Source organism: Argentina silus (assembly GCF_951799395.1).
Source record: "Argentina silus genome assembly, chromosome: 18".
Classification (NCBI taxonomy): domain Eukaryota; kingdom Metazoa; phylum Chordata; class Actinopteri; order Argentiniformes; family Argentinidae; genus Argentina; species Argentina silus.
The window spans coordinates 15962279-15983792 of NC_139672.1; the positions used below are offsets into that span (position 1 = coordinate 15962279).

General features: G+C 43.9%; 1 protein-coding gene across 1 annotated transcript in view; it reads right to left on the reverse strand.

Moving 5' to 3' along the window:
• astn1 (astrotactin 1) overlaps positions 1-21514 on the reverse strand; it is a gene marked incomplete at both ends in the record, with an annotated part of 174613 nt that overhangs the window by 120839 nt on the left and 32260 nt on the right. The window contains 6 exons of the mRNA XM_083689801.1: positions 1-79; positions 1491-1640; positions 4068-4217; positions 12304-12456; positions 14174-14385; positions 14908-15089. The exon at positions 1-79 is cut by the window's left edge and continues 89 nt beyond it. Coding sequence (XP_083545927.1) covers positions 1-79; positions 1491-1640; positions 4068-4217; positions 12304-12456; positions 14174-14385; positions 14908-15089 — 926 coding nt within the window. The remainder of the gene's footprint in view (positions 80-1490; positions 1641-4067; positions 4218-12303; positions 12457-14173; positions 14386-14907; positions 15090-21514) is intronic.

Here is a 21514-nt window from a genome sequence, read left to right on the forward strand (position 1 = left end):
TAGTAGAGTAACACCTGGGCAGGGTTCAGCCAGTCAGACGCGTCCAGTTGACTCCCCTGCAGCAGGATGAACCTGGAGCCTACAGGCCAGGCCAGGCCAGGGGGCGGAGAGGGGGGGGGGGGGGGGGGGGGCGGAGAGGAGGGGGGGGGGGGGAGAGGACACTGGTTAGTATATTGTAGCACCGTCATGGTCAAATTAAAAGTCCTGTTAAATATCAGTCTGTTTCACATGTTCCATTCAACGCCTCTGACAGATGTAGACTGTTGCATCACGTGGTCAATTAGAAGTCCTGCACTGAATATCGGTCTGTGTATATATATCATATATAATATGATAATACCAGTCTGTGTGTATATATCATGTATAATATGATAACATCAGTCTGTGTATATATATCATATATAATATGATAATACCAGTCTGTGTATATATATCATATATAATATGATAACATCAGTCTGTGTATATATATCATATATAATAATAACAGTGTATAGTATAGAGTAATATCATACTACCAGTCTATCTATACACATTTCTATTCAACACCAATGTAGAGGGGGGAGTTGTTTTGCAACGCAACAAGAAATACGAGTCTTACTTTTCTTGATGTAGAAAGGCAGAGGCATTGATATGAGTCCACATTCCTGCAACTCATTTCAATATTTTTGAAGGCAAATACACAGCCGTGGCATAAACAGGTTCTCACAGCAAAAGAAAAAAAAGAAAAAAGAAACGAAAACAGATTTTCATCACAGCGGCTTCACCGTGACATTAAATTAAGTCCGATAAGATTGTGTAGACATTTATGGACACATTCTAAATCGATCCAAGTTTTTTTTTGTTTTTTTCTCGTAATTCAAAAGGCAAATTCGCAATCTTTCATCTTTCCATTTCAAAGTTTCCTCCGTTCCCCCGGACGGCTTTCGGAATCCTAATTTCACCCGGAGAGAGTATCTACCGTGTTGCTCGGGAATCAAATCAGAGGCCGGAATGATAGATGAGCGGGGCGAGTCACAGTCTGTAACATATCTGCTCCCTGCCAGCTCCTCCGACGGCTGAAAAATGCCAATGAGCATTTCAAGCCCAAGAGTGAGGACTTGGCCCGCGGTGCCACATTCTGCAGGTGCTACATTGAAATTCATTAGCGGGCCAGCCGGTCCCAAAACACATCACAGACAGAAGAAAGGAGAAGGAAAACTAGGTGCAGAAGACTGATGATGCGGACGGCGGTCAGGGCGACTTGGCCTGGTTGTGCTTTGATGCTTTGAGGCCACAGCTGCTCTGGCCTCACACGGGCACATGGGAGGGCCGAGGGAATCAGCCCTGACATTTGCCTTGATTTGGTGGTCCTGTCTAGCTAGCTAGCAGTTGGGGGGGTGGGGGGGCGGAGGGAGTTAGAGCAGAACACAGGAAAACACGCTGCGGGGGTTCCGGTTCCAGAAGGGGGGGCGTGTGTGTGTGTGTGTGTGTGTGTTCCGGAGCCTTACCGTCAGCGATGAGGTGTTCCGGAACGTGGAGGATGACCCGGACGTTGAGGCCGCAGGACAGATGAGATGAGTAGACCAAGCCGATCACACAGCTGACCACGCTGATCAAAGTCAGGGTGGTCTTATTGATGGGGCTTCGCGGGGAGCCTGCTGGGGACGGAGGGGGACAGAGACAAGAAAGGACAGGCGGTGTGTGAAGCTCGGCGGACCACCGCGCTTTGTACCCCTCAACCCTGTCACCGTGCAGCCTCGTAGGGCAGTCATCAGTGGGCTTACTGCCCATGAAAGAGACCCCTGGATCAAAACCCTGCTGGCCTTTGGGATACACAGGCTCAGCCTGGCTCACTGGCGCAGTGATAAGAGTTTAGCTTTGAAGCGGGCCACCGCCCGGCACCGTATGAAATATAGAGAGAAAGAGGAGAAATGGACCTAAATGAAAACGTTTCAGAGGGGGCTTTGCTCTGCTTTGCTCTGCTTTGCTTTGCTTTGCTTTCCACAGGCACAGGCACAGGCAGAGGCAGAGGCACACACACACACACACACACCCACACACACGCACTAGCTTACACGCACTAGCTTACACACACGCACACACACACGCTAGAGCACACGCATACACACGCACACACATGCTAGCACACACACACACACACACACACACACACACACACACACACACACACACTCACACACACACACACACACACACACACACACACACACACATTCATTTTGACCTTGTAAGTACCCAGCCAATCACACTCCACTACTCTGAGTGAAGTGGTCTTCTTTCACTGCCCAAAGTTCCTCCATTACTTTCCATAAAGCCACATATTCCGAAGCAATTTATTTCCATTCCTGGCCCTTCCCTTCCTTGCAAAATGACATGAAAAGCACCAAACGAGTTCTGTTTGGAGCAGAAAGAGATGGGAAAGCCACTCAAACACACACACGCATTCCCCAACCTCACACTGAAGCCAGAATGTGGCCATTAAGTGCTTATGACCTATCAATAGTTAAGCCTTGCAGCAATCATACAGCAATCAGCAACCTATACGCATTTAATGCATGTCTTGCTGTACATACGTACAGACGCGACATACGTGGCGTCGGTTGCTTTGAGGTGCCAAAGCGAACTTCCTCATATTTTCATCCAACAATTAATGCGTGGGGATAACGCATGTCGGGTTCAATCAATTTCATTTCATCTTCAAGTGCCAACGCTTCTATTCTTAACCCTACTACTAATTAAAGGTGTTGGTGACACTGTTGGCTTGTATTGTTTATGGCACCTGTACCGATAAAGAAGCCTTAATTGGATGGAGTCTGTTTGTGTGTGTGTGTGTGTGTGTGTGTGTGTGTGTGTGTGTGTGTGTGTGTGTGTGTGTGTGTGTGTCTCTCTCTCTCTCTCTCTCCCGCTCTTTCTTTCCCCCTCCCTCTCTCTCTCTTTCCGTTTCCCTACATTATTACTGTGAATCACAGCACCAAGGTACATACATGTAGTAATGTACATACATGTAGTAGTGCAACATGCTCACAGTCACAGAGACAAGAGACTGCAGTTTACTGAAACCAAGACTTACTTTTCCTCTGAAGTGTTGGATTCAGTATCCAATACATGTACACCGTCCTCAACATGACAACGTCAGACAAACACACTCACAGTAGACCGTGCAATGTACCGCACAATGATGATGTGGTCAAGTTAGGCAGATGTATAGTCAACATATCTGACATACAGTAGACATCGATTACTGTAGATCACAACGGCTTATTTCTTATTCTTATTTCACCCACTATCACGAGCATTGAGATAAATAGTGTTGTTGCCATCCATGTTGTGTAAATATACTGTATAAGTGTATATATATATACAGGGGTGCTGAAATCACATCTAACTGATCTTCTTGAGACCTGTTCACTTCTTATGCATCTTCCTGTTCATGTACAGTACCAGTCAAAAGTTTGGACACACCTTGCCAAGAGTGTGCAAAGCTGTCATCAAAGCAAAAGGTGGCTACTCTGAAGAATCTAAAATATAAACCATATTCTGGTTTGTTTAACACTTTTTTGTTTACTACATAATTCCATATGTGTTCCTTCATAGTTTTGATGTCTTCAATATTAATCTACAATGTAGAAAATAGTTTAAAAAAAGAAAGAAAAACCATTGAATGAGAAGGTGTGTCCAAACTTTTAATTGGTACTGTATATGGACCTAATGAATGGCTAGTAATACCCCAATTAGCTACTTCTTAAACACTTACTGTACATAAGCTACAAATGAGCCCTACAAGTGTTTCCAACACTAAAACAGTCCCGATATGTTTCATATTGTTGTCATGCAGGTAGAATAACAGACATGTAAACACAACATACATGTAAACACAACAGACATGTAAACACAGCATACATGTAAACACACATCTACACCTGTTACCATTCATCCACCACACCACCACACCATGTATTTATTTATGTCTTGTATGGTCGTCATGCCAGCCGGTGAAGGGTCAGGTGATCAGATGACCAGGTGATCGGATGATGATGATGAGGAAGTAGAGTATTCCTTCTTACCCCCGGAGCCCCACGCGCTGTTGGCGTTACCGTTTCTCATACCTCGGCTGCGGCGCCGGCTGCGGTTGGGGTCGGTGTAAAAGGTCAGCTGGGGCTCGCTGTCCGCCTCCGTCCCGGAGTCGCCATCCGGGTTCAGGAAGGTTGAACCCGCTGGAAGTCGAAGGTTGTTGTTGTTGTTTAAAAGTGCATTCAACACAGAGTTCACAACACAGTTCACATTGAGGTAAAAACACACACACACACATACACACACACACACAGGGTAGAATTACGGTGAATGGTGAGACATACAAAACAAATGTTAATGTAATATTTTGTTCTATTGCTCACTTTATCTGACACGTATTGCCTACTTTACACTTATTTACACTTATTGCACTTATAATAACACTTGCCTATTGTGTTATTATTGTATTTTTATTGTTACGTCCTGATGTTTGCACTGTTGAGAGGAAGCTGGCAAAGTAAGCATTTCATTGTACAACTGACATCCTGCATCCTGTGTTATGATCAATACACTTTGACTTGAGTTGACTTGAAAAGATCATATTACATATATTAGATTTCACAACACAAACAAAGACAAGGGATTCTGAAGCGAGTGAGGTAAAATACATTTAAGTTATTAATAAAAAGGTAATAAAAAAAGTGTGCTTTCAATCATGATTTACTGTCGGAATGGAGACCGTCTCTGACTGTAGGAGTCACACACAGGAACCTCTGATGTCACAATGATTCTGTCTGTCTGTGTGGGGGCCAATGGCAGGGTGCTGTAGAGAAGAACACATGATGCAGTGTCCTTCTGTCTGCACACTGTGTGTTGGAATGATGATGTAAACAGAAGGGCCAGATGAAGGCTTCTCCTACAGGTGGTCATAAACACACGCTGGGCACTTTATTAGGAACACCTGTACACCTTCTCATGGTGAAGGTGGTGGAACACCTGTACACCTTCTCATGGTGGAGGTGGTGGAACACATGTAGACCTTCTCATGGTGGAGGTGGTGGAACACCTGTACACCTTCTCATGGTGGAGGTGGTGGAACACCTGTACACCTTCTCATGGTGGAGGTGGTGGAACACCTGTACACCTTCTCATGGTGGAGGTGGTGGAACACCTGTACACCTTCTCATGGTGGAGGTGGTGGAACACCTGTACACCTTCTCATGGTGGAGGTGGTAGAACACCTGTACACCTTCTCATGGTGGAGGTGGTATAATGGTGTGGGGAATGTTTTCTTGGCACACTTCAATACCAATCAATCATCGCTTGAATGCCACAGCCTATTTGAGTATTGTTGCTGACTATGTGCATCCCTTCATGGCCACAATGACCTTCTAATGGCTACTTCCAGCATGACAATGCACCATGTCACAAAGCAAAAGTCGTCTTAAACTGGTTTCATGAACAAGACAATGAGTTCAGTGTTCTTCAGAGGCCTTCCCAGTCACCGGATCTGAATACAATAGAACACCTTTGGGATGTGGTGGAACGGGAGATTCACAGCTTGAAAGTGCACCTGAAAATCTGCAGGAATTGCGTGATGCAACCATGTCATCATGGACCAGAATCTCAAAGGAATGTTTCCAACATCTTGTGGAATCAACACCACGAAGAATTGAGGCTGTTTTGAGAGCAAAGGGAGGCCCTACCCAGTATAAGTATAGTGTTCCTAATAAAGTGGAGGCCAGTGGAGGTAGAAATACACGTGTTTGATACCGTTCCTCATTCCGTTCCGTGCATTACAATGAGCCCGTCCTCCAATTTCTACTTCCACCGGCCTCCACTGCTGTAATGCCATAGAGAAGCCATCCAAATGCTCTCTTCTGACCTGATCTTCTGCAATGCAGCTTAGTTTTGGAATGAGGATTTGTAAACAACATGACCTGGTGTGATAGTTGCTTTACTTACTAATTGTAATAATTATGCAAACTCTTTCCAAGCGTTTCAGTATATGAACTTTTAATACTGTTGAAGCAGATTGATGGCGCTGTAAATGTCTTAACTGCACTCTCGTGGAAAATTAGAAAATGACTATTTTTTCCTATTATCATTGGGTTGAGATTCATTTGGACACTAATCACTGTTCATTGAAAACAAACATTGAAAATCGTGTCAGCACTTTAAATCGGTAATTGAAAACAAACGGCCAATTTTGAGAAAGAGCTTGCAGAATGAATTATGAAGGGACTGGATGTTAGTCTCTCCATTGTCCTCATCTAAAAAGGTTTTAGGCCTTCAGAAATGTTGTTGAATGAAACTGGAGGCTGTTGAGGTATTAGTAGTGTTCCTGCACCACAAAATGTGTCATATATGTACATAATATATTATACAGAACCAGTCAAAAGTTTGGACACACCTTGCCAACAGTGTGCAAAGCTGTCATCAAAGCAAAAGGTGGCTACTTTGAAGAATCTAAAACATAAAACATATTCTGGTTTGTTTAACACTTTCTTGTTTACTACATAATTCCATATGTGTTCCTTCATAGTTTTGATGTCTTCAATATGAATATACAATGTAGGAAATAATAAAAAATAAAGAAAAACCATTTGAATAAGAAGGTGTGTCCAAACCTTTGACTGGTACCACATGTAAAGTATATAATTCCATTGATGTATGAAATGTGATGTAAAAAGAACACTGATTTGATTACTGAGCCTTGTACCTATAAACTCTCCTATCATGAAGACGAGTATAGCTTTGATCAAATCTGAATAACACAACATACTGTACATCCTGACGCAAATGCAAATGAAAACCGTGCATCTTAGAGAGGTATGTTCACGTCTGACTGCACAACAGCATTATTCAGTGTTTACATAATTTCATATCCTTCATTGCCATATGCTCTGCATGTAACACAGTATGGAAACCGTAAGAATAAATCTGCTTTTAATTAACGGCATATGGCCAAAATACATCCCTTATACACACACACACACACACACACACACACACACACACACACACACACACAGTATATTCCTTCTCAGGGAAGTATGGATAAACATATTTATGAGGTGGAAAATAGGAAAGACACAATAACAACAACAACAACCACAGCAAACAACAACAGCAACAACAACGACACATACATTAAGTCACAAGAAATAGAACCAACATAACTCCCACTGTTCCCTCAGTGTACGCCGGTGCAGGAGGATAAATGCTTTCATTGCGCTGCATGGGATATTGATAAGGCCCAGGCCATGGGGTACGCTACACCCAGTATGGGGGATAATGCTGTTCGTGTCAGCCCATGTTTCTACTTCAAACCCACCATCCAGCACAGACATGGGGAAATGTTCACTGGAGCTGCTTGGAGCATGAAGCAGGGGGCAAATACATATTTGATACGTGTTGACAACCATTATCTTATCTAAAGCTGTGAGATTATGAGGCTTTAGCATGTGAATAAAACATAATCAACAATGTCTGTAACGCTCTGAGTATACAGTGTATTGGAAGTGAAAGGAACAAAATGGCTTCCCTTGTTTCAGAGGCATGGTGATCATTAAAAGCTATATTTAGTGAAAATCCATCCATATTCCGGCAAATCCATCAAAGCTCAGCTGGAAATCGTCGCATCATCAAATTCCGTCTGAATTAGTCGTTGACAATAGCGGTTAAGAAAATAAATAAATAAAAGACACTGCTTATGATAAACCCCTATAGATTAAAAAAAAACAATGGGTGAATGTAAATGTCTTCGACAAGCATGACCATCTGACTAAGTGGAAGATGGGTTTCTGACAGTGTAGAACAACGTAGGCATATTTCATGACAGCACTAATTCAGATAGAGCATGTTTTACCATGACATATACTTGATAACTAGATGCACTGGTAGCACACGTAACGTATTTAGCAACTCGTGAAATGGTGACAAGAGCCCTGTAATTGTCACATTTAAACAATAACTGTTGCAGAAGCCGGAAAGCTTAGTCGCACCTTCTGATAGGAGCAGAACAAATATCAAACTCATTTTGATCGTAAGGGAATCATGTACAGCAGATCTTGGCCTGTATCAAATCAATATCTAGGTTGGAACAGCTACTAGTTTACACTTTTAGGAAAAAAAAGGGTTGCTCCGGTGTCTCTGTTGCTCCGGTGTCTCTGTCATGTAGAACGCTTTTGGGTTCCATGAAACCCAAAAGGTTTCCTCAAACGGTTCTCTCACGGGGACATCCGGAGAACCCTTTATGCTTGTTTAGGCACCTTGTTTGTGTCCCCAAATGCATCATACCAGCCCCTCTCAAAGACGGAGGAACACAACAAGAGGCACAAACAGCCTTATTCACGGTTCCACCTTTCTTCCAAGAGTGTCCCCAAATCCTTCATAACAGCTCCTCACAAAACTACTTTCTCAAGGAGAGAGTTACACAACGTCGTCACCCCATTGTTGTGCGAGGCGGCCCCACAATGCACTGTTCCAGACAGAGGCTCGGAAATGACACACCGGAGGGCTACAATAGAGCGTGTCTTTGTCCTCCGAAGGCAAGGTAAGCAAGAACAATAGAAGAACCTTCAAAAGAATTAAGGGTAAATCTCACGCTTCAGTTTGAGACTGCACTCCAGCCTCAACAATTAGGAAGAGGCCAACAGGTTCAGAGAGCTTTGTGGAGAGGAATAAAAGATTGGCTCTTTTAATTATTCAACGCGTGGCGTCGTTCATCACTCTGCATGCCCCGCGCGTGCAAACACATCTCTCCACAAAAGTTATTTTGTTTCCGAGCTTCCGGGGGTCTGCAACTCAACAACTATAAGGGGGCTTTTGGAACCAAGCTACAATGACGAAAGAATGGCAACCTCTCATGAGGAGAGTAAATACGACCTAAACAGAAAGGAAATGGCTACCTACAGCGACAGCCGTGTAAAGGAAGCACACGGAACTCTTCGGTGGCACGAAATGTGTAAACAGAACACTCGCTGGGAACCACCACTGGGATAAGGATGTGGATGTGTTCACAGGTTCGGAACGGCAGCGAACATGACAATCCAACTTCTGACTCTAAGATTCCGCAGCAGTTCCGTGTTTGAATGGAACTTATTGTTCCGATTCCAGACATTCTGTGGAACAGTGCTTCGGGCGGAATCATTTTCCTGTGCAGTAATTAAACCTGCAGAGCGAGGATGCTTTGAGACAACACTTGGATTCCCCTGCAGAAACGAAAAACAGACTGAGGGGCTCGATAGAACAACAGGAACGCTCCGTAAAATGCAGGCTGAATTCCAAATCCACCCCTAGCTCCTACTCCCTAGGTCCTACTCCCTAGCTCCTACTCCCTAGCCGCTTGTACAGCTGAATTAGATGGGTGGAAGCAATATGTCTTTCCACCCAGCCAATGAAGTGTAAGAAAATAAAGGACCGTAACAACATCTGTGTTTAAGGAATCGTTTATTTGGTGCGTCAGGCAGCAGAGCAGGTCCGTACTCTGGGTGCAGTTGTTTTGGACTGAACCAAGAACTGGGTTTTCACTCAGCTCTTGCGGGGTTTTACCCCTTCGATCTGTCACCCAGTCTGAAGCAGCACACAAAGCATTAACATTATCTTCACGTCATACCGACCTGTATGTTAACTGCATTGACAGTTCTTGTCACACCTAAATTGATCACTCACCATCACCGGGTGTGGTGAAAACCAGTTCCAAATGGCTGGCCTGATTAGCATGTCTCCATAGCATCTTAACAGAAGCAATTAGCACATTGATTCCAACACCTACTGTATCCTCTAAGACCTACAGGAGAGCTTGGGGAGTAGAGGCTGGGGGTTGATAGAGAAGTCAGCAAGATGCTGCAAGCTTCACGCAGACAACAGCTGTCTCAATGACACCGTTATATATATGGGCCTCTACTGGTTACTCTGGCCATCATGTTGTTTACAGTCTACTCTGAGCGCCACATTTGCAGGCATCAACATTTGATTTGTGTGGAAAATGGCCCCAGTCCTAAATGCTGTTAAACGTCCACTGAGAACGGAAAAGGCCTTTAAATTTGCATCTGCACATTTTATCACAACAATTAAAATGCAAGCCCATAGAAAAAAACAATACATGTGGCAAACATCACCTCAGGCTTCGTCCTCCACACTGTGATGGAGCGGTGTGCGTACACTTTGTGCATGGTACCATCGAGAGTTTACAACAGACACAAAAAGTCGTCACGAGGGAATCCGGCCTCGCCAAGTTTTAAAACATTCAGAGCCAGATAAATAAAAAAAAAGAGAAAGATAATGAATTTGCAGCTTCTTTTTTTTTTTAAGGCCTCCAATGAGCTTTGTCCCCTGCTGTTGCAAATAAACAAAATTGAACTAAATGAATAAGAAAAATATGCAAATTGTGTGTGTTTAATTCTGATGGCAGCGATCTCAGCTCCGAGTTGAGCGGGACGGCCGTAGGGCTGTCAGAGATTGCTTTTCAGAGAGCAAGAAGACCAAAGCTCTCTCATAACTCTGAGAGACAGAGAGACAGACAGAGAGAGAGAGAGAGAGAGAGAGAGAGAGGAGGGGGGCGGGTGTGTGTGTGTGTGTGTGTGTATGGAGGGGGGGGGGCAGTTGAGGAAAGCCAGGAGGCAATGGATCATTTTGCGCCTTTTATTCTACCACTGAATTAAGCGCAAAGCAGATTGGCTCTTTAGCATTTTCTGTCCTCGAAAGGATCAGACTATTTGTCTTCTGTTAGGCCCGACTAGCTGGTGGAATACCAAGTGAAAACGCTACTGGTCGTAGTGGGCTGCTGTTCTGTGTTGTTTTCAGGGGAGGCCGGTGGAGGTAGAAATCGGAGGACGGTGCTCATTGTAATCAATGGAATGGAATGACAGACGGTGTCAAACGGACGTGTTTGAAACCACTTCTCATTCCATTCCATACATTACAATGAGCACCGTCCGCCGGTTTCTACCTCCACCGGCCTCCCCTGGCTGCGTTTGCTGACTGGTCGCTCTTTCTGTAATCTTCTGAAACTCTATTATTGATAAAAGGGTTTGTTGGGTTCTTTACTTTCTCTTTCTCAGCGAGCTTTGATTCAGGAGCTCATTCTCATTAAGGGAGCAGAAAGCCATTGCAGGTGTGTAGCCTTACCAGCTTTTCAGCCAAGGTCAGAGAGAATAGGAGAGAAATTCTCCCAGGCGCTCTCCAGAGAGAGAGAGGGAGGGAGAGAGAGGGAGAGAGAGGGAGGGAGAGGGAGGGAGAGAGAGGGAGGGAGAGGGAGGGAGAGGGAGAGGGAGGGAGAGAGAGGGAGGGAGAGGGAGGGAGAGGGAGAGGGAGGGAGAGAGAGAGGGAGAGAGAAAGGGAGGGAGAGGGGGGAGAACATGAAAGCGAGGAAAGACATTTAATATTTCAAACTCAAATCACAGAAACTGGTTCAAGAGTCATGTTAGGTTTTCACACAATGATGAGACAGATACATTATGACAGACGGATAACATTTAAATCCATTAAAATGCCTTTGTGAATTAGCGTCTGTTTCAGGGGAGGCCGGTGGAGGTGGACATCAGAGGACGGGCGCGTTGCAATGCGTGGAATGGAATGATGAATCGTACCAAACACGACACACGTTTGATACAGTTCCTCATTCCGTTCCATGCATTACAATGAGCCCGTCCTCCGAATGTCTACCTCCACCAGCCTCCCCTGACTAGTGGCTGTATAACACTCAAAGCCTAGGAGACAGCACCTACAGTACATGTACCTTCTGCTTTATCCCTGAAATGCCACTGAGCTGGTTCTGTCATAGGCTCGCATAGCAACGAAATTGCTTTTCTAACCTCAAAATAGACCATATTCACACGAGCCAGACATGGAGCAAAGTGGATTATGATCGGGGTCAACAGAGGCAGAGAAACGCTGTCTCATTCCCGCAATGACATGCCCTCCTCTTCAACAGTGTCTCTCCTCCCTAGCAGAGAACACACCCACGACAACGGAGTTTAATAGGAGAGGGTGTGGAAATGCAGTGGATCAGGAGAGGCTGGAGGAGGTAGAAATCGGAGGATGGTTACAGAACTTTGTAATGCGTGGAATGGGATGGGACGGAACGGTGGAATATCCTGGGTGGAAATTTCAGCGGATAAAGGATTGCATCGGACAGGATGCAGTGGAAGCTGGTGGAGGTAGAAATCGGAGGACAGGGTACAGAACATTGTAATGCATGGAATGGAATGGAATGGAATGGAATGGAATGGAATGGAATGGAATGGAAGTGGATAAAGGACGGCATTGGACAGGAGGACTCACCCCGGGTTTTGCTGGAGAGGCGCTTCCGCTGGTTGGTGGAGGTGTTGTGAGGGAGGAGGGTGTTCTGGCCGTGGTGGTTGCTGTCGATGGGGCTGGTGGCGATGATGTTGTCCTTGTACTTGTTCATCAGGGACAGTTTGGTGTTGTCACTCACTGGTGGCGGGAAATCAGAATCAAGGAGGAGAGACAGGAGGCAATTAGACAGATAACATAGGCCGCAAAAATGTGGGAAAAGAAGCATTCAGTCATTCTGAGAGGACATAAGCAGTTGTTTGGATTAGCGTTCACACAATTGGAAATCAATGGAGATGCTAAGCTAACCAGAAAGTGCTGAAGATCACTAAATAAGACAATTTTGCACCAATTAGCTGCCTTGGTTGATCGACAACATCCTAGGTAAGTGGGAAATCATTAGAATGTGCAAACTATCCCTTTCACAAAGAAAAGACCTGAAGCAGGCAAGGCTGGTGGAGGTAGAAATTGGAGGACGGGCTCATTGTAGTACATGATACGGAATGAGGAATGGTATCAAACACGTTTCATGCACTACAATGAGCCCGTCCTCCGATTTCTACCTCCACCAGCCTCCCCTGACCTGAGCATAGGGCTGAGCATCAATGTGTCCTTTCAATGGTCAAATCGTACAGAATCCATCATCTCTTCATACGACAATGACATCATCGACTTCAATCTTCTCTTGACCTCTGCGATAATCAGGGGAGACCCATGTGTGTCTCCTAATGGGGAAGTTCATTACATTATCGAAATCCGTAAACTATTAGCTGGATGCAAAAACGCATGACATTACTCCACTTCGTCAGACCCTCCTGGGACCGCCATTTGGACTTTGCAATCTCAGATCCAATCAGTTCAGTCCAGAACATCATATGTCTGCTGGATCTGGAGAGTGTGTCCTGTGCTGATTGAAATTCTGTGCCTGCTCCACATCACTGCTGATCTGGTCCACAGAACAGTTCCCTAGAGCGGGTGGGGGTGGGGGGGGCTGTTCTCAATTCTAAGGTCCACTGATTACAAATAAGGATATTTTCCAAAACAAATTCTCGGGGTTGTGAATCAGTCCATTTCTAAACAGCCACTGCTGAGGCTGACTTGAGTTTATCCATACACCCGGATATTTGGGTCACAGAAATATTACTGAATTATATGTCTGTGATCATGTATCGTGCATCATGTACTGGAAGCAGACAGTTAGAACAGCAAATATAATATTCATTTCTCTTATCATCCCTTTAGCCCGCACAGCTCGACCTGCATGAGGGAATAATTTATTGAACTGCCAAAAATGCATTTTCTAATTAAAATCCAAATGGGTTTCAATTTAGTTTCACACAGAGTCCAATTAATCGCGTTATTAAAACATGTCAATGTGACACAGGAACAAAAGATGTTTCTAAAAGTGGGTCTTCCCACAATACGAGTTTGATTGAATTCCGGTCTTTGTTTCCTAGACTTTTTCATTTCTCCAGTCAGAGCGATGGGATGTGCCCAGAGCGATGGGATGTGCCCAGAGCGATGGGATGTGCCCAGAGCGATGGGATGTGCCCATGGTGGAACTGAACATCTATCTGTTGCCAGAAAGTACAATTTTATTTCACTGGTATCATTTCATGCGCACACATCTACTGTATAGCACCTGGGCATGCACCTGTGTAAGCTTTAGAGTTTAATCTCCCAGGAGAGAGAGAGAGAGAGAGTGTGTGTGTGTGTGTGTGTGTGTGTGTGTGTGTGTGTGTGTGTGTGTGCGTGTGTGCGTGCGTGTGTGCATGTGTGTGTGCGTGTGTGTGTGTGTGTGTGCGTGCGTGCGTGTGTGCGCGTGTGTGTGTGTGTGTGTGTGTGTCCATCCACCTACCAGGTGTGAGGTCCATGCTGGCCTTGTCGTTGCAGCCCTGCAGGGAGTCCAGGGTGCGTGTGACCTGGCTGGCAAAGTCCTCTCCTCCGTTCATGCACTCCCGCTGCAGGTGGTGTCTGAGGTCAGTGATGTCGTACTCGTACCCGTCCAGGATGGGCGTCTCGCGGATGCTCAGGGTCCCGCTGGAGGTGTGGCCTTGGCCTCTGGAGTTCCTAGAGTCACAGTGAGAATAATCCACAAGTCACAGTGAGAATAATACACAGTATTACAGCCTGTCAGCAGATGCTCTTATCCAAAGAGACCGTCAGAAGAGTGAGTGTACCATGTATCAGGGGAGGCTGGTGGAGGTAGAAATCGGGGGATGGACTCGTTGTAAAGCATGGAATGGAATAAGGAACGGTTGCTGTCAACGGTGCGGGTTTGATACCGTTCCTCATTCCGTTCCATGCATTACAATGAGCCCGTCCTCCGATTTCTACCTCCACCAGCCTCCCCTGGTGTATACCTGTTGTAGACAGTACGGGCCCAGCAAGCCAGTATGGTCAAAACCACAACCGAAAGCTTTGCTAACGACACAGAGACCTAATGAAGACCTAACCCTAACCCTAACCCTAACCCATGAAACAGAGACCTAACAAAGACCTAACCCTAACCCTAACCCATGAAACAGAGACCTAACGAAGACCTAAGGGTCATGAAACAGAGACCTAGAGGTCTACCGGGCCGCGACCCACCTCAGGCTCTCCCGGGCCTGGCCGCCCATCAGCACGGAGGGGATGTAGTGGATCTCGTTGGCCGCCTCAGCGCTGGCGCTCTTCTGGGGCTGCGGGACGCGGCGGCGTTTGCACCAGCGTCTGCGGGTGTAGAGGATCAGGACCAGGCAGAGGATGGACAGCAGCAGGGCGATCATGCCACCCTGGAGAGAGAGAGAGAGAGAGAGAGAGAGGGAGAGAGAGAGAGAGAGAGAGAGAGAGAGAGAGAGAGAGAGAGAGAGGGAGAGGGAGTGAGAGAGTATTATTATTATTATTATTTTTATTATTATTATTACATATATATATATATATTATATATATGTATATATATATTTATTTTTACGCAGATTATAATTGTACATTGAAGACAAGTGATGATGTCATCTGCACCTCAAAGACTGGTGATCGGACGAGCGATCTACTGCTGCTTATCTATTCGTAACTTTGGTTATACAAGTTCTATACAATCCTACAATACTTTTACAATCCTGCTGATGTTGTATGTTGTATGTTGTATGTGTATGTTATGTGTGATACCTCTATGTCTGTACACTACTTGGAACCTGAATTTCCCCCTGGGATAAATAAAGTTTCTATCTATCTATCTATCTATATCAAAGGCAGCTCCCTCCCTCCAACCCCTCCACCCCAATCCCCCCCCCCTCCTGCAAAGAGGGAGATGAACTAAATTCTGAGTTCCAGAACGAAGGAAGAAATCCATTGGAATTATTAAATGGAACGAATAGAAGAAAAAAAAAGGCATTCCGATGCTTTATGTCAGAGTAGCGCTCAGACAGAGGAGTGCTGGTGCATCAGAAGACATCCTGCAGGGAAGACAACAAGGTCTGGACAACCTCAGGGAAACAACAACACAGTCAAAATCCATGTCATCAAGGAGCAGCTCAAGCAGAAAAGTTGGAGACCTCCCCAAAACCATGGCCTCAAAGAGCGTTGTGGCTCTCAGAAGTTACAGTTGCTCACAAGAATATGTTAAAACATTTATTACATTTTTGACGCTTTTGTCCAAAACAACAAGTAGAACGTGTGAAAGGGAAGGGAGTGTTCGTGATTGTGTTTGTTATGCTATCGTTATGTGATGGTTACTTGTGGTAGTTATTGTGATATGTTATCGTTATGTGATGGTTACTTGTGGTAGTTATTGTGATATGTTATCGTTATGTGATGGTTACTTGTGGTAGTTATTGTGATATGTTATCATTATGTGATGGTTACTTGTGGTAGTTATTGTGATATGTTATCGTTATGTGATGGTTACTTGTGGTAGTTATTGTGATATGTTATTGTTATGTGATGGTTACTTGTGGTAGTTATTGTGATATGTTATCATTATGTGATGGTTACTTGTGGTAGTTATTGTGATATGTTATCATTACTTTAGTTTAATTTTATCTTGTTATCTTTCTCTATTTTTTTTTTTCTGTTTATGTTTTGTTTGAAAGTCCAACTAGGGACTCATGTTGAATATTACTGTAATTTATTGTTTTATTGTTCTATTTTGTACATTTGTTTTTGCTATTTTGTAAAACATTTTGTTAATATTTTTGCATATATATTGTTTTGTATGTCCCATGCACCTCACCAAGTAAATGTCCTGTATGTGCAAATATACTTAATAAAAGAATTCTGATTCTGATTCTGATTCTGATTCTGATTCTGATTCTGTAGCACAAGCTAAAGCTAAAGGCAATGCATCTGACTCCTGATGACTGAATGTGGCAAGGTTTAATTGTATCTGTCCCTACTTGAGTAAACAATGATTATAGGACGGGTTCAATGTTAGTGACTGACTAATGGAATCATATTACTTATCATTTTGTCACACCGATTAGAGGCTAAAGCATTCTAAATGAGATGAATGATTAAAAGATAAACTCCAAACGGATGACGATCATTCAGCCAGAAGTCGTAATTGAAACTGAAAAACCCCATTTAGATCCAGACAGAAATCTAAAGCTCACACAAAAGAAAAGAAAAAAAGTGGTTCACCTGCTCACATAAATTTGCAACGGCAAACCTGAAAAGGCAATTTGCGTTAGTTGTTTGCCTATTCTGCATAGTCAAGGACATTAACAAATGACACTCTAATATAAGTCATTTATGCAGCAAATCTGTATGCACAGTGGTCGGAGAGGAAACTGGAATAATTTGTTTTGTATTGATTACATTTTTGTGCACTTTCAAAGTCACTGAAACAGTCCTCTACACTCTACAGTGTACTTTGGATTACAATGGAGTAGGAAAGACCTCATCCATGGCTACAACAGGAACGACACTAGGAGACTACCCCCACTTTGCTATACTGCCCATTAGTAATAACTGTTTATAAAGTACTTAAACACCCTTTATAAATCCATTATAAACGCTTTATAAACCCTTTGTGAAACCCTTATGAGGGGGGTATATTACAGTCAAGTGTTACTAAGGTTTCTTACCCCCCCCCTCTCTCAAACAGAAAGTCTCCAGTGTACCACTCAGCCGATTGGCTGATTCAGGGCTGATAACATTCCTCAGCGGTCAATTGAAAATCGGTGTAATCGAGTTTACCGTGCCAACAGAGGTAATTAAACACATCCATTTACATTAGCAACACAAAGCTTTAAAACAGAAGAAGGAAGAGGGGAAATTGTGCAACACTGTACATTACAGAGGACCCAGACGGGACGGGGTAAGAGGGCCGGCTCTGGTTCTGGAGCCAATAAACCAAACCAAACATCAGAGACGGAGAGTACTGTAGCCTCTAATCCACTTACGCCTGGATGGAAACGACGTTATAATGGAGGGGTCGTCGTCTTGATAACTCATCATTCTCACATGCATCCTGCATTCATAAAGAAGAGACATGACAGTTGGGTATGAAGAGGATGAGATAATGTAAGAGATAATGTACTGAACTCTCGCTCTGTGTGGGCGACTGTACACAGCTACAGCAACACATGACAGTTGGAGACACTGTGGAAATGGGACTTCTCATTGACGTCTTTCATTTCTATAATTAAGCTAGAACTCAATACATGGTACAATATACCACATCCCGTACAGGAGGTGCTATACATATGACACAAGTTGTATTTAATTAATGTCAGCTAGATATTCAGTGTTAAAGCTTACAAAGCGTTTTCAGCGGCTACAACGATATTAAATCTGACAGTCGCGAGGCATATTTTCGAAAGGTTTATGATCCGATGCTGATTTTGACATTGAATAAAATGTGAAAGTTAAAACCCCATTACGCACACAGCATGATAGGTTTCATTGGAAAATGGTTATTAATGACATGAACTTAAATCATTTAATTCAATTTAGAATATTTCATAAAAGCTAATATTGCATGAAGGCTGGCACTTTTCTTATTAAAGAGGCAGTTGGGATGTGATTCTCCTGCTACATTCTCAGGCACGGTCATGAAGAAAGACGTGTTCTTGAGCCATTTAGACTGGGAATCCTCATTCAAATTAAATTAATTAATAAACAATTGTGCATATATGTTTTATTATCAATAGTTCTACACGATATTTGCAAATCTCACACTTTTTAAATGTTATAAAACATTCACCGCCTCAAACTGAAAACCTTTTTACGTTGTCAGCACATTTTCTTTCTGGACTTTTCTAAAGTTACCGAGCTCGTAGTCTGCTTGTATTGCTGCCAAAAAGTGGTGTACAATTTCTTGAAAGTAATCACTGACACAGAAACATCATTTTTACCTTTGTTCCGTTTCCATTAGCACATATTGAATTCAGCCCGGAACACTCACGTCTTAGTTGAACCATTTATTGAAGACAAAAAGGTTATACAATTAGACTTGGCGTACTGGATGGCTCTGCTCTTTTGAGAGCTGCCTGCCTGGTTATAGCCCCAGTTATAGCCCCAGTTATAGCCCCCCGATAGGTCCAGACAGAGCAGACCCAAAGCAGGAGGAGGCTGGGGGTGGTGCTGAAAACTAAAACTATGGCATAGTACAGCAACTATCATAGTACAGTAACTATCATAGTACAGTAACTATCATAGCACAGTAAGGACCAACAGTACCAGCAGCAATATAGTAATAATATAAATAATACAATATATAATAATATGGTAGGCTACAGAGAGGTTAGACTGACCAGGTTAGACTTAAATAGGCTGTCATATTAACGTTTAACAGGTGAGTGTTGGCTGTAAGCAGCTGATCTGTCACCTGACAGACAGCTAGCACTGCCTAAGAATGTCCTGCCTGAGCTAAGCTCACTCGACTAGAAACTCAACATCCAGCTAACAAACACCCAATATGTTCTCGAGGTTCCAGCAAATGTTCTGGTTATTTTTCCGCTTCATTCATTATTCCTACTGTAAGTTCAAACGTTTCACTTGGACTGTTATTCGATGTACTCTTCAAAGTCCTCCTACCCCAGATTCATCCGAAAACTCAATAACAGAAAAGCATATCTTCTAAGATGGAAGCGGCGAATTTCGACATTTTCATCTGTTCTCTTCTATGTGTAGCAAGGCCTTGACATCTTAAAGTACACGTCTTTCACTTTGGAAACTATACAATGATCGGCGCAGCTCGGGGACAGCTGAAAGAGATGCTCTAGCGATTATCGAATGCGGCTGTTTGAAAAGACCGGGGCTGCAGCGCAAACCTCTGCACCAAACACCATCTAGTTTGGCCTACAAAAAACTCCTGACCCAACATCTTATTCAATCTTCTGCTTCAGATAACTATAACTGAGTTACAGTCCCTCCTTCCTTCCTGGTGGAACCATGTGGTCCTCTTAGATTGCGTATCATTAAGGGCCTCTTAAATCTTCTATTATCTGTCTTTTTTTTAACGTGGCCAGGGCGAAGCTCAAGTGCGGGGCCTGGTGCTCACATTAATGAAAGGGTCACTGCACGCGTGCTCTTCAGGAGGACTTTATCTGATCCCGGTGACATTTGTGGCGTAAGGGAGAAAGGAAACAGTCTTTCCGTTCAAGGGTGTGAGCGGCCATAAAACAAAGCATTATCAGGCACTTAAACCACAGAGTACAGGCTTCCGAGGATGTGCCCATGGGGATAAAAGGGAAGGTAATGTTGTAAAGTATGTTTGGAGCTTCTTAGCGGTATTTCCTCATTTCCTTTGTCGTATTCAATGTACAGTATGAGATGTTTGTCTGTTTAGCAAACAGTGGCGAACAGCCACAGCAGCCATATCTTGTTGTTGTTTGACTTAGATATTGTTGGTCAAGATACAATAAATTCATCTCATTTGTTTTGGTTCTGCTCCTTTCCACATGAGGTTGTCTGTCTTAATGCCCCTCAGTCAGTTTTCTCGGGAACTCAATCCCCCATAATTCCCACCTGAGAGGGAACTTATTATCACTGCCTCTACAGCAGGAAGAGCGCTGGGATTTCTACTAGCAGCTGTACCAGCAGGAAAGGTGTACCGCTGATCCAACCAGGGAGAGACTCTTTTAGAACTGTTTACGGCTATACCGGATTTGTACTGTACTGCATGCTGTAGGTTGAGAGAAGAAACCAAAAAAAAAAAGCTTTAATTACAGTCAGAAGTCTAGCTTTGCTAGATCAGAAGGACCCAGAGGGCTTGTCTGAGACCATAAGCCAATGGAAACAGGAACAGATTAGGGCAGAAGCCAAAAGAAACCCTAGGCCCGCAGAGTCTTGCGTAACTAGGAGGCTTGTGTATTTGTGTATTTGCTTGTTGAAACCATGCCTAAGCCCCTTGTGCAATACTCAATCAACTTTATGTCTGAATGTGATTTCTATGCTTCTAGACATAGAAATAAAGGTGCACTGCACAGATATTTGCAGGCAATTCATCTCAGTGTGAAGCAGGGGAGGCTGGTGGAAGCAGAAATCTGAGGACGGGCTCTGTATGTGAATAGACTGCAGACTGAGGAGTCAATAGTAAAGGTCTTAAGGTCCCGTATGACCAGATCAGTGCTGACAACTCCTCTTCCTTGGCAGTAAATAAGCCCAGTCAGGATTCCCTCCACATCTCTAAATGGATGCCTCCATAGGTGGTTATGGGTATTGTAGTCATTGTACAATAAGAGGTCTGGGTGGAGCACAGTGGGTTATGGGTACTGTAGTTGTCCTGTAGAAGCGGTACAGTGGGAGTGTTGCTTGTTGTCCCCGTCTTTTGCCTCTGGGCCAAGCCAGAACTGAGGACATGTGTTTTCTACTGGCAGGAGCTCACCTCGGGCTGAACACTGAAGACAAGGCAACTCATCTATTATAGACAACCCTGGCAGAGGAGGAGGAGGAGGAGGTGGTCACCTTCTGGCTCAGAGAACACAAACAACCTCAAACTTTCAGTTGCAACACAACTACTGCTAAACATTTTTTGCAGCAAAAGACAAATCCGCTACAAGTGTTGCTGTTTATATAGGCTGTTGGGTTAGGTGGGGAATCATAAATAAGAGATATAGAATAAATAAACAATGTTGCTCTGTATGGTTATACAGTAGCTGGGAAGCTGGCTTTTCTTTCCTAGCTTGCTTGGTAAAGACCCAGTCGAAACCCCAATACAGGAGACTGGTCCAGTTGTTGATGGATCAGTAAATAAAAACCTCCTTTCTGAGAGAGC